This window comes from Varanus komodoensis, unplaced genomic scaffold, assembly GCF_004798865.1.
Source record: "Varanus komodoensis strain SLA01 unplaced genomic scaffold, ASM479886v1 scaffold75, whole genome shotgun sequence".
NCBI classification, from domain to species: Eukaryota; Metazoa; Chordata; class Lepidosauria; order Squamata; family Varanidae; genus Varanus; species Varanus komodoensis.
In genome coordinates this window covers 110,554-123,978 of record NW_025336416.1, presented here as the reverse complement: position 1 = coordinate 123,978, position 13,425 = coordinate 110,554, and the positions used below count along the sequence as shown (strand labels likewise).

Here is a 13,425-nt window from a genome sequence, read left to right as displayed (position 1 = left end):
ATAGTCGGATGGGTAACCACATGTGAAAGCACAGCAGGGGGTTGGAACTGATAACCTTATAGCCCCCCTTCCAACTTTGATTATTCTATTCTATTCCATTCCTCAACTCCATTTGACAGTTGAAACACATACAGATATTAATCAGACAGGACTACACATATCAGACAGTCGTAAGGGTGTACTTGTAAGAGACCAGCAGAAATATTAATGAAAAAACAGCAAACCTATGTGCAATTTTCTATGGCAATTTTTTTCTTTTTCATGATAAAATGACCCCTAAAACAAGACATGCGTTCTCAGGGTGGGTTTTTATGAAAAAAATTAAGCCACCCAGCTGAAAGTGGCCTGGGTTTGGATGACATGACTGTTCATTGTGCCATGCAAAACCAGTCCTATACTGGCCCTAACAAAACATTGTCCTGTTGTAGACTGGATTTTCTATTCACTACAGGGCTCCCTATGCTTTTGGAACCTTGCAACTACTACTGTTCATTTGTTCTAGTCCTTTAAATATTTGAAACTAATCAGATTGAAACTAGGCAGTGAGCAAGGATGTGGTGCAAATAAAATAAATAATTTTATTTCTCTTTATCTTGTCTGTCTCAAGAAGCCAAGAACCTCTTAGGAGGCTATAACTTCTCAGTGAGGAATTTGAACCCGCATCTGTCACAGATACAAGCATGTTACCAGGAGCACCAGAAAGTAATACAATGCATTCTTCCTTGAACATAGTTAACTTAGGAAAGGGTTAACTCTGTCAGATCCAGAGCAACTCCAAACAGAAAAGTTGGCAGGGACTTCAACAAGCTCTGGTGAATTTGAGCCTGGCTTACACTACTGTGAAAAGGCTGAATTTGGCAGCATTGTCATGGTAACTTTGTACAAAAAAGCAAGCGCTGCTTAGCAGATTATACTGACAAGGCAGCAACTAACTAAGCCCCACAGTACTAATTACAATTAGGTCACTGAGAAGGTAGCAGATTTTCAAAGGAAGTGAAAGGAACTGCTCCTATGTAAACAAAGTTTCTGAATCTGTATGGCAATTCGGGTGAAGGAGAAGAACAGTGACACCTGGAAGGTCAACAGGAAGATAACATAACAAAGTATAGACAATGTTTCTTAGACCTCAGTAAAAGAGACAAAAATTATATAGGTCTATGACAATGAAAGGAACTGGCTAATACTATCTTGAATTTTACAATAGTTCAGAATGCCATTATCCAAATATTTCATTATTTTCTTACCTTGCTTCAGTTTACAGCTATTTAACAACCTTATTATCAGAGCTGGCCAGATCCGGTTTTCACCCCTAAGGTTCAGCTGACAAGCAGTCCATGCATATTTACCCGATAAAAACTAGTAACTATTCAATTGCAAATAAGAGACTTTCATTGTACCTTCTCTCAGAGGAACACTAAAAGCAGACTATTTCAGAAATAAGCACATCTTAGATTTCTTTAAATCACATTGTTTTGAAACAGCAATTGCCCCTTTTCACATTCATATGTGCTTGGCAAGATGTAAGAGGACTAACGTTTCCCAAATATTTTGGTGAAGAATAGCCTTGACTAAGAAAGCGTATGCCTTAATAAGTCTGTCAGGGTGGATTTGTCTGTTTCACTTATCAGGAAGTCAGTAGTTCATTTCACCCTCAATCCCACCCCATATAAATGTTCACACACAAGACCAAAGTGCAATTTAGCCACAGCTTACATTGTTAACCCATATAAATTGCATATGCATAGCATGATTAAGATACACAGCTCTCTACACAAAATTCAAGTTGAAATGCTAAATCAGTGCTCAGAATCAAGCATTTCTATTTATTTATTAAAACATGTTTAACTGTCTAAAATTATATCCTACTCTTCCTGTGCAGCATTTAGCATAGTTTACAAGATTTTTAAAAGTTACAAATCTGGACCAAGATCAATACAGAATAATCAACCTAGGAGACAGAGTCACTAGTTCAACACCAAACATTATCTACTCAATAAAGCAAAAGTTCAAAATATGTTCCAGTTTTCTGCCACAGGCAACAGCCAAGGTATTGAACACAAGTCCCCCCCAATACCACTTTCTGGAAATGCCCTTCCAAAAAGGGGAGCATGCCACCAAGACCCACCTCAGCAAAGCAGTCCAGAAGCATAACCTCTCCAGATCCTGAAGCAGGTGAGAGCATAAATGAAGAGGCATGCTGACAAGAAGCCAAACTTAAGTGAAGGACTTATCTTTGCAAGAACCATGCTGGTTCTGTGTCAGTGAGGCTTGTTTTTCTATGTTAAGTATTTTTATCTTTAATAAAACTTTCAACCATTTTATCCAGAACAGATACTAAGCTAACTGACTTGGAATTTTCTGGATTTCTCTCTGGAAACCTTTTTTTTAAAAAAACCCTCCAATGCGCTGTTACAGATGTTGATCTTAGGCAAATGCTGCATCATCATCATGTTAGATCAGAATTTTTATTTTGATTCTATCATTTGATTTGATTCTATTTGATTTTATTTTGATGACTTTCGGCCAGTCATGGACTCTCAGCCTAACTTGTTGCTGTGAGGATAGAATCAAAAGGAGAATTTTAAGCCACCTTGGGTTTCTTGAAAGAGGAAGAAAGCTGAGGCATGAATGTACTGTGATGATAATTTATATCCCATCCCTTTTCCCCTTACAAAAGACCTAGGGCAGCTTACCTAGTATCCTCCTCCATCCCATTTTATCCTTTCAGTAACAACACTATGAGGAGGGTTGGGCTAAGAGTGAGTGATTAGTCCAAAGTCATTCACTGAGCTTCACAGCTGAGTGAGGATTCAAATCTGGATTTCCCAAGTCCCTAGTCTAGAGCCCCTCAGTGAACCGAAGCACCACCAGTGATCCACCAAACGCGTTCTACCTCAACATCTGAACCAGCACAACAAGCCTGAGGGACTCAGCACCATCACAGAGACCAACCCACTTATCTCAGTAGGGCAGATGTCTAGGCAGTGAAGTGGGTGACAGAACAGCAAAATCCCTAGTATGTCAGATTTGAATACACATACTTAAACCTAGAAGACAGTGGGATGGGACACCTAATCATGGATGTCAGGCAGCCACATTTGCAGCTCAGTGCAATAATCCAAAAGTAATCAGCGCCAGGTCCGATTCCCTCAGCAACAAACCTAGCTCTGAAACTCGCTAACTGGGACACTCTGAAGGGAAGCAGAGCCACCTAGGTGTACCACCCTCCTGCCCCCTTACCTGCCTCACTTCCCCCTCACTGCCCCAGACTCTTGAGCAGGTTGATGTTGCTGCTGGATGGATTGAATTCCTTTCCCAAGAGATGCTCCCACCTCCCTCAAGAGGAGGGAAACTCTCCCAAGGTTTGTCTGAGTGCCATCACCTAGCACCTGGGTTTGAATCTCAGAGTGCCACACAGCATATCTGCTGGCCACACACACGGGATGATGCCAGACAGTGCTGCCCCTTTGTGGGGGAGCTGCTTCAGCACAGATCCAAGGGCAAGCGCCACCCCTCTAACATTTGTTCGTCTGTGTGTTTAGAGTGGGAGGGGGCTGATCCTTCTTCATAGGACTCGGCTACTTGTCAGGGAGTGATGCTTTTACATGAAACTAGGGGACTCAAGGGATGAAGGTGGCACAGTAGTTTAAACTGCTGTGCTGCTGGGCTGGTTGATCAAAAGGTCGCCAGTTCAAATCTGCCCAATGGGGTGAGTTCCCGTTGCTCCATCCCAGCTCCTGTCAACTTGCAGTTCAAAAGCATGCAAATGCAAGTAGATAAAAAGATACCACTTTGGTGGGAAGGCAACAGCATTCCATGCACTTCGGTGTTTAGTCATGCAGTCATGCCGGCCACATGACCACGGAGACTGTCTGCGGACAAATGCTGGCTCCCTCGGCTAAGGAAACGGAGATGAGCACCGCCCCCGAGAGTCAGGCATGGCTGGACATAACGTCAAGGGGAAACCTTTACCTTTACCTTTTTAGGGGACTCAAGGGGGTGCAAGACTACTGTAGAGAGAAGTAGAGGGAGATATGATTTTGGGAGAAGGGCTAGCCAGGTAAGGGGAATGTGCCTCAGGTAATTAAATGACTGTTGCACATTCTGGCCCTCCTCACAAGGACAAGTTTGGTGATTGCCTTATCAGCCTTCATTCAAGTCTCCAGATGCAGTTTTAGAATGCCAGATTCTAAAGGAATCAGAGGAGGAAAAAACTTCCTTTATGCACAATTTAATATTGGATGAGGTAGGTGATCTGGGCAGATGAAAAGAGAACAGTTAGTCTCAGTGGAGTACTTCATACAGCATCAGGCTAGACTGGAGAGGTGTGCAGGAGGTTGCTGTGGTCTACAGAAATTCTCTCTATTCTACAGAGCCCATTTCTAGAGTGTTTACATCTTGTACAGGATCAGTTGGACTAATTGGGGACTCTGATGGTATAAAATAAATCTACCCATTTATTTTATTTAGAATACTTTTATCCCATCCTATACAATTCAATTGTCTCAGGGCGGCTTGCAGACCAAACAGTCTCCCTGCCTGAGTTGACAAGGGGCTCAGTTGTGATGTTGGGGTTTCTCAGGCTGCTGTTCTTGGGGGATATTGGCTGTCAATGCCTCCTTGAGAGACTCTCTTTGAAACAGGCTGTGATAAGACCACCCCTAAAAAAGACAAACCTGGACCCAGGGCTGATCATCAACTACCTCCTGGTAGCGAACCTCCCTTTTTTGGGCAAGGTTGGAGCAAGTGGCGGCTGGGCAACTCCAAGTATTCTTTAAGCAGATTTTCTAGATCCATTTAAATGGAGTTTCAGGTCAGGATTTGGGATGGAGATTGCCTTGGTTGCCCTGTCCAATAACTTTTGCCAGGAGAGAGATGGGGGATGCAAGTCTGTTGATTCTCCTGGACCTCTCAGTGACTTCAGACACCATCGACCATGGTGCCCTTCAAGACAGACTGAAAGGGAAGGTTGCTGGGGCACTGCTCTGCAGTGGTTCCGCTCCTACCTGACCGACGAGTTATGCATGGGGTTCCACATGGTGCTATATATTCCCCATGCTGTTCAACATTTACATTAAACCACTGGGAGAGATCATCAGAAGGTCTGGGCTTAGGTATCAGCAGTGTACTGAGGAGACTCAGCTCTACCTCTCGTTTATATCAAATCCAGGTGAGGTGTTCTCCATGTTGAACTGATGTCTGAGTTCGATAGCTATCTAGCAATCTAGAGTGGCTGATGCACTCCATGTCAACCATGGAATCATACCAATATGTCATCAGCAAGGCATACTCTGGATTTCTTTTTTAGCCAAGTGTGGGGATAGCAATCTTAAGATGGGGGAATTTGAATCCATTCCTTTGTTATAGTGAGATAACATAGCATTACTCAAATAATCTCACTTTAACAAGGTGAAACAGGAATGCTTGCCTGTGTTTTTCTTAACCTAAACAAAGCAAGTTCCCATTTAAGTCCATCAATTCTAATCTCAGGCTTCTGAGCCTGATTTCTGCAACATGCAGAACACTCCTCCATAACCGTTCTACTTCTATCATCTCTGAAGTATCCAGTACCAATACTTTGAAAACCTAGATGAACCAGCCATAAAGCACAACACCTGTACCCTTTAATTTCATTAACAGATGAGGAATGAAAAGGCAGCTAAGGAAGAAATTCCACTTTAATTGTGAACCACACATACTTCTTAATTTACATGCATCCTTTCTGTTAAGCTATTTTTAAGAACCTCATCAAAAATACATTTAGCATTAATTTTATATAAGCCAATTCAATACAAAGTGAATTTTGCCCTGAAAATTCAAAGTTCTCATATTCTTATTTAATGAGCATATCATATATAATTGGTAACACTGCTCTGGGACCCAAAAGATGAAGGGGTGGTGGAGTGCTTCCCTTTGAGTTTATACTTCATCAAGGCTGAAATACACATATCCAGAAAAATACACAATAACCCTTGACATGCAACCTGCTGGAAGCATAGATGCACACACTGTATGAGCATAACTACCTTAAATTATTCAGTAATGGCTCATCAAGTCCATCTTTGTCTAATTCTGAGGAAAAGGTGTTTTATAATGGTCCATGGCACACTGACCTGTGAGACCTGGTTTCAAAATCCCCACTTTTCCATAAAATTGACAGGGCAAATGACCTTGGGCCAGTTGTTATTGCTCAATCTACTCTGCAAGGATGTTGTGAACATTCATAACGGGGAAAGACCATGTTCACGATTCTTTGAAGGAACTGCAATACAAAAATTAAGCCAGCCTGACGGCAAGTGATAAGCCAAGCGCTCAGGAAGCTTTCTGTCTCTCAGAGCTGCTACCCAAGATGCTTGAACCGGAAATGCAGGGATTAAAACTGAATAGATGCAATTTATGTGCTCTACTGTGACATTACGGCAAAGATAATCAGTCATTATGTGGCAACAGTTTAAAAGCTTCCTTCATGGTATAATGATCACCTGCAGCCTCCAGCCATTTAACAAATGGTGCCACAACATTTCTGCTACTTTTTGGCGGGGGCAGAGTAGTAAGTGCAGAGCTAGTGACTTAAGAGACTATCACCTCTTCACCTGACAAGCATCCAAAGAAAGGGGACATCCAATCCCACCTTCCACTATTTTCCTTTACAAAATCAACTCTCCTTGCTTCTGTTACCTCCTGTCCTTTAAAATGTATGGTATTTTGTAATGGACCTCCACTCATATAATCCATTATTTTAAAAGGGAATTGTCTTCATGCCTTGAAATACAATAAAATACACCCAGTGGGGAGAGTTTTGCACTTGTATCTGATGTACTGTACAACCTTAATTGCAAGTCAGATTCTATCTGTATGCCACTGACAAAGCACATGCCTGTCATATTTGCTACAGTTTTTACAGGTAACCATGCACTACCTCCCTCAAAATGATTCTGTCTTGCCTATACTCATCATGCTTCCGCCCATTTTTGGCCAATGAAATAACATTTTTAGGTCAAAGAATAAACTACCCTGAAATGAAATTAATGGCATCTGAAAAATATTTTTTTTTAAAAATGCAGAAAATACACCCACTAGCTTAGGCAGATTCATTTATTTTTAATTAAGAAATGAAACTAAAAAGTAATGTCTAAAATCAAGTCATGCCACCTATTCTTTTGATCCCACATATTTAACTGTGGTTGGGGGGGGGGTGTTTCCAGTCGACAGGTTAAAAAATCCTCACAACTGATTGCTTCCACATCAGATTTACATGACTGGAATACAGTTGCTTTGTTTTCAATTTCAAGCCAGTACTCCTCTCTCAACAGTGCCAACTTCATTCATCAAAAGACAAGGGGAAATTAATTCAGAGTCAGAAAATATTTAGAAAACATTTAAGTTTGGTATACCTTTAGCCCAGCATATTGGGAATGGACTACAGCCGCTTTTCTCCATATAGATAACACCTGCTTGTTTCGGGGCCTGTTGCCCTGCCAATTCCAGGAACAACATACACACAATCGCATAGAGATCACGCCAGGCTCCAGCATACAATGTTCCAATTCAGTTCTCCAGTAGTATTTGCTCCCGCAGGGGGGCTGGGAAGCCAGCCACTTGAATGTAGTCAGAAGCAAGAGGAATCAACTACTAACCTTCCTTACATTTAGTCTCTTTCATTCAGGTTTGGCTGCAGAGGTAGAAGCAAAACAAAAACACACACCACCCATTCCTTAGCGTTCCTCTGGTAATGTATTCCGACAGCTTGAAGAATGCCTTTCAGTTTCGGAGTCTTCTCATGCCTCAACAATTTAAAGCACAGACCATCGTTTTCCCTGGACAAGCTACCGAACAGAATGCAGCCAGCCAGCAATGTGACTGTGCCTCTGTATTCCTAGACTCATTCAGGAGAGGCAGGAGAAGGGAGGGGGGATAGGGAGAAGAGGAGGGAGGGAAAGCGATTAGCAACAACCTTATTAATATGCTAATCTCACCCTTCTGTTCAATTCAGCCAGCAGACTCCTGTTTACAAAACTGACAGCAGATTCTAAAACTGACTAAGCTGCAAATCAAGCCTGACCTAGGTCAAAGCTGTAGATCTGTTCCTGCAACCATTTCAGCTTTAAATCTGTGCCTCTGGCATCATATCTACCTACCCTGACATTTGATTGGCAATAACTATTCTGATGAAATAAGAACAATGGGGGGGGGGTTCCTGCACTAAACAATGAAGGACTTAACTGTGCAGTCAAGTTTCATTTAAAAATCATTCAGTTCATTACAATTTTTAAGTAGTGTAATGTGCTAATGTTTCAAAATATTCCCAGATATATCTAAATGAAAGGGTTGCAAGAAAAAAAATAATGCAGCTACATACTTTTGGAGTTAAGTTAGGGGAAAACAAATGAATACATGAGGAAAGATTATACAAATGAGTTCAAATCAAAAAGGTACCCCAATTAATGCTGCTCTCAAAACACAACCATTGTTTAAAACATTTGGTAGCTAGCGTATAGCAAAGGTCTCTAAATGTGTTTTATCTGTGCATATTATACTTCAAACACAAAAGGTTAACTTACGAAAGATTTTGCCTCCTTCAGCACACACACAGGCACTCAGAAAACCAATAATAGGCTATTTATATTTACACTAGTAGTATACAACACAGATTATATACATTTTGATTCTTCCACTTGCATGCTATACACGTGGAAAATGTATTCTAATGACTGCTGGATTATATGGCTATGGGTTTCAGTTGCCAGATACATTTCCCCACAATGTACCAAGCATTATAAAGCTCTGGTTCCTTGCTCACAACATAAGAAAATATTTCTAGTGAACGTGAAACTGGCTGTATTCCACAACAGGTCGTTCTGTTCTACTATTTATCATTACTCATTTAGCCCCAACTGAATGATGAATAGCATTCAGGACAGAAGCAGGCAGCAGCTCCTTCACTATGCACAGGCAGCTAACACCCTATGGCTGCTGCCATCTTTGTTGCAATCACAAATGAACAATAGCATTACTAGCCATATCCAAGTTAACTGATATTGCCACCACACTGGATGTGGCTAGACCTGCACAGAACTACCACAAACGATGCCCCAGCATACCAAAATATGCCAAAGGTTCTAAAGCTGAATGCTGCCTGGCAGACCAATTGAAAGGATGCTTTGGATTACCAGATCTGTCCTCAGAAAAGAACTCCAACCTCACAGCTGGGAACTGCCCTCTCTTCCTTTCACCACAGCTGGTGCAAAAAGAACCACAGCAGTTGGCTTCCCAAAGCTCTAAGGCCAACCATGAAGAAAGGGTTAAGAGGGCACAGAGGAGAGGGGGTTGGGTCTGCCAGGATATGACATCCTCATCTGAAGCCCCACAGCTTGACAGCCAAAATAATTTCCTGATTTTCAGGAAAGTGAAGCTCACCTCTGTTCTTATCTCACCCTGTATATGATGCTCCCCAAATTTAGAGGCTTATAGGCATGCCCACTGCATTATAGGTGAAGTAATACATTAAGAACAGAAGTGGGAAGATTGTAGGAAAAAGACAACAGGAACAATTATAGTTCAATTTCAGGCCCAAGTCTTGAGACAATCTTGTATTAGATTATGAAGAATCTTCCTTGGTAGTTGCTCATGCTCCAGACTGTGCAGAAATTGCATACAATACCTAACCATCATTTGGCCACCTACAGGGTTTGCCTCAGTGGCTTTTGGACACCCAACCAAAAGCTCAAAAAGTTAGCCACTATACAACTAGTTCCATGCCTCATTCCCTATCTGCAGGGTAGCGATAACACCACTGGGGACTACTCTAAAGATTGCAAAGATAATGTATAGCATTACCTTGCACATGCTATGCTGAATATCACTAACAAGGCAGTGGGGGGTGTTAAGTGGAGCAAGTATCTTTTACTGCGGAGGAGAATTGGTGACTTTAACAACTATCCACAAATCTCCTATGTGATCTCAGTGATGGCCTTAACCTCCAACAGGTGATCCAGCTATGTGAATATCTCAGAGCAGGGTTGGGCCTTCTCTTTGCCTTAGCCAGCAGTTCCCATCATCTCTCACCACTGGGTATGCTGACTAAGGCTGAAAGTAGTTGTGACGTCCCAGTGTTTTGGACTGCCATTTGCTTCAGAGGCAAGGGGAAAAACCAGAATAACTCAGCTTTAAAAAAAAAAACTTCAACCACTGCGGTTCATTAAGAATCTTTAGTTTCAGCCAAGATTTACCGTAACAACACAATATCATAAAATTTGAAAATAGTCTCAGTTGCCAGCATTTTGATAGTCTCATTTTTTTAGTACTACAATTCTCTAGACCTGAAGTCCGCAATTTCAGTGTATTGAGGGCAATACCTGGTAAAAATCTCAAATGCAAAGCAAATGGTATAAATAGGATAACCAGTTATGATGCTTTGGTACACTGCATAGGTGTCCTCCCCATGACAGGAAACAGCAAAATGAATTATATCCTCTGTTCCATTTACAAAACCTGTTGGCTCACAAAAGATTACTACAGCTTGAACAAGAGTGCCTATAAAGAAAAGCAAGAGTAATGCCAGGGGAGCAAGGAAAGGATATAATTTATGTACACATGACAGAGAAAAAGAGGGGGGAAATAGGCGCAAGGCTTAATGGATGAAGAACCAGGCAACACTTGAGCCAGTTGTGAGGATTCAAGAAGAACAAGCCGAACTCCACAGTACATGTACAAAAGCACATCAGGAGACACTAACTTGCATATTGAAGCATAACAGAGAACACTGTCGAGCACCTGATCTCTGAAGTAACAGGGATATTCCCTGCTCCAAAAAAAGTTCTAAAGGACGTCAAGTTGCTCACCAGTCAAACACACTCCTGATTTCAGGAGCTATTAAGGAGCTACCCAAATGAAGCTGCCTCTTCTTTGTCTGAATATGCATACATACTACGTCTGCTGTTTCCAGTTAGGACCTCTCAAGTCATGCTCCAGTTCCATTGGTACACACACCTTGTAGCATAGCACTAAACTTTTCTGGATAAGAAGGTGAGGACTCTTGGTATTGGAAATTAACGGCATGCCATGATGGATTGATTTAAATCATTAACACAATGATTTAAAATGGCAAAAAGGGTTGATTTATATTAAGTTTCCTACTGAAACTTTTTCATATATTTCCTGAACACAAACATGCAAATCTGATCACAAAACTACTTTAAATTACAAATGCACCAAGGATTATTTAAAGTTTCATTCTTGCAAGCAGACTCTGCATCTCCCTGTTTCACTGCATCCATTTTACATACTTTCCTTTTTAAAAATCATTCATACAGTGCCTTTAAAATATTTCCATATACAGTCTTTCATATGACCCTTGTCCACAGCAATTTGGGGCAAACATAGTAATTACACACATGTCTACTCAGAAAAATGCTCCTGAGTTCATTGAGTGAGTATTGGATTGCACCCTTAGTATGGGAATACAGGAATACACTTGATCAATCTTGTATTTTCTTTTACTTTCTAGTAAAGCTCCACTCTACTTCTGTCTTGCCCCACAAAAACAAAGCAGCAAATAAAAATAAAATACCTATGAATGACAGACTGAAGTCAGAGTCTGGTAGGCAAACTAAAACAACTTCATATCATCAGGTAGAAAATGAAATGCCTGTGGTTAGTTGATGGAGCAGTATTGTTCGTTGCCAAGTCAGAGAGCCCCTGCTGGCCCCCAATCACCTCAACTGATGTTGTTAGTCGCAAAGTCGTGTCTGACCCATCACAACCCCATGGACAACATTCCTTCAGGCCTTCCTGTCCTCCACCATCCCCCGGAGTCCACCTAAGCTCACACCAACTGTTTCAGTGACTCCATCTAGTCACCTCATTCTCTGTCATCCCCTTCTTCTTTTGCCGTCAATTGTTCCCAGCATTAGGCTCTTCTCCAGGGAGTCCCTCCTTCTCATTTGGTGGCCAAGTACTTGAGTTTCATCTTCACTATCTGGCCTTCTAAGGAGCAGTCAGGGTTGATCTCCTCTAGGACTGACTGGTTTGATCGCCTTGCAGTCCAAGGGACTCGCAGGAGTCTCCTCCAGCACCACAATTCAAAGGTCTCAATTCTTCGGTGCTCAGCCTTCCTTATGGTCCAGCTTTCACAGCCATACATCGCAACTGGGAAAACCGTAGCACTTTTGTTGGCAGGGTGATGTATCTGCTTTTTAGTATGCTGTCTAGATTTGCCATAGTTTTCCTCCCCAGGAGCAAGCGTTGTTTAATTTCTTGGCTGCAGTCCCCATCTGTGGCGATCTTGGAGCCCAGGAAAATAAAATCTGTCACTACCTCCATTTCTTCCCCATCTGTTTGCCAGGAAATCACCTCAACTGCTGATCATCAAGTCTCTCCCACACAGGGCAGGTTCACATATCATGCTCATGGTGAATTGGCTGTTCACTGAACTGGGCTTGCTGTGGTTTCTTCTGCCACCCCTTTCCCTACAGTCCTCCAGCCTGCTCCAGAACATATCCCAGAGTCATTTGCAGCAGAACCCTTGTCCCCTGCTTTTACAGCAGCTTTTCACTAATGGCTCACTACTTGCTTAGGATGTGTTTCCCTTTGCCCATCCTTCTCTGCACTGCAAGAACCAATACCGACCTTTATTTTTAATTAAACCTATAAACTTTTCCATGCCTTTTGTGGATTTTATTAGTAGGGTGCTATCTTCACCTGCTTGTGCTACTGGCTTCATTCAACCAATCTCACCCTTCCCCCTTTCCCTCACTGAGGCAGCATTCACTTTTGCTCTGTAAACCCCCTTGTCAATTCTGCTAGCTGACTCCTCAGGCCTGTCAGCAAAGCTGCTTTCCTTCACTCTCCCTCCTGCCTTTGTTACTTTGGACAAGGAACTCTCATTGAGCTCACACCCCACAGCCCAACGTCTCAAGCAGCATTGTTTCCTGAAGCCTTTTCCCCGCCTTCCCTCCACCCTACCAACCCACCCCTAGAACCATACCAGTCTATTTCGCCCCGCAAAGACCCCGCTGTGTTGCAACTCCAAAGCAGAATTTTTACTGATAAACAACAGATTTTGCCTGCTTCTGCTGCCTGCCATAAGCGCAGATAAAAGCCTTTTTCTGCAGAAGGCACTCAGAAGGCATCACTTGTATGAGCAGTGCTGATGGGGTGATTTCATTACTAAGCAAATGTAACACTGACAAGAAAAGCCACTATAAGTCCTTCTCAGTGATGCTCCCATGGGGGGGAGGGGGGATCCAAAGCCATTCATAGATGGCTGAACGAATCTTTCTACTTCTGCTCAAGTTGTTGACCTGCATACTGGATTGGGGGGGGGGGGGGCAGGGCCATCTTAATGCATGGGCCTGATGGGCACTTGCCCGTGGGCCCCATACTAATCTGTGTATGTTAACCCTTGGAAAATGGGAATTTCCAAAA

At 42.3% G+C, this 13,425-nt stretch overlaps 1 protein-coding gene across 12 annotated transcripts in view; it reads right to left on the bottom strand.

Annotated features, from left to right (window-relative positions):
- Positions 1 to 13,425, bottom strand: part of PTK2 (protein tyrosine kinase 2) — a 235,638-nt gene that overhangs the window by 144,521 nt on the left and 77,692 nt on the right. For 2 of the 12 annotated variants that reach the window (XM_044452832.1, XM_044452818.1), the window contains exon 1: positions 7,395 to 8,476. The exons of 4 other annotated variants lie outside the window; for them this stretch is intronic. In XM_044452832.1, the coding sequence (XP_044308767.1) occupies positions 7,395 to 7,497 (103 nt within the window). In that variant the 5' untranslated portion in view covers positions 7,498 to 8,476. Of the gene's footprint in view, positions 1 to 7,394; positions 8,477 to 13,425 lie in introns of those variants that run through there. 6 more of the 12 variants (XM_044452819.1, XM_044452822.1, XM_044452824.1 and 3 more) reach the window with 4 other exon arrangements.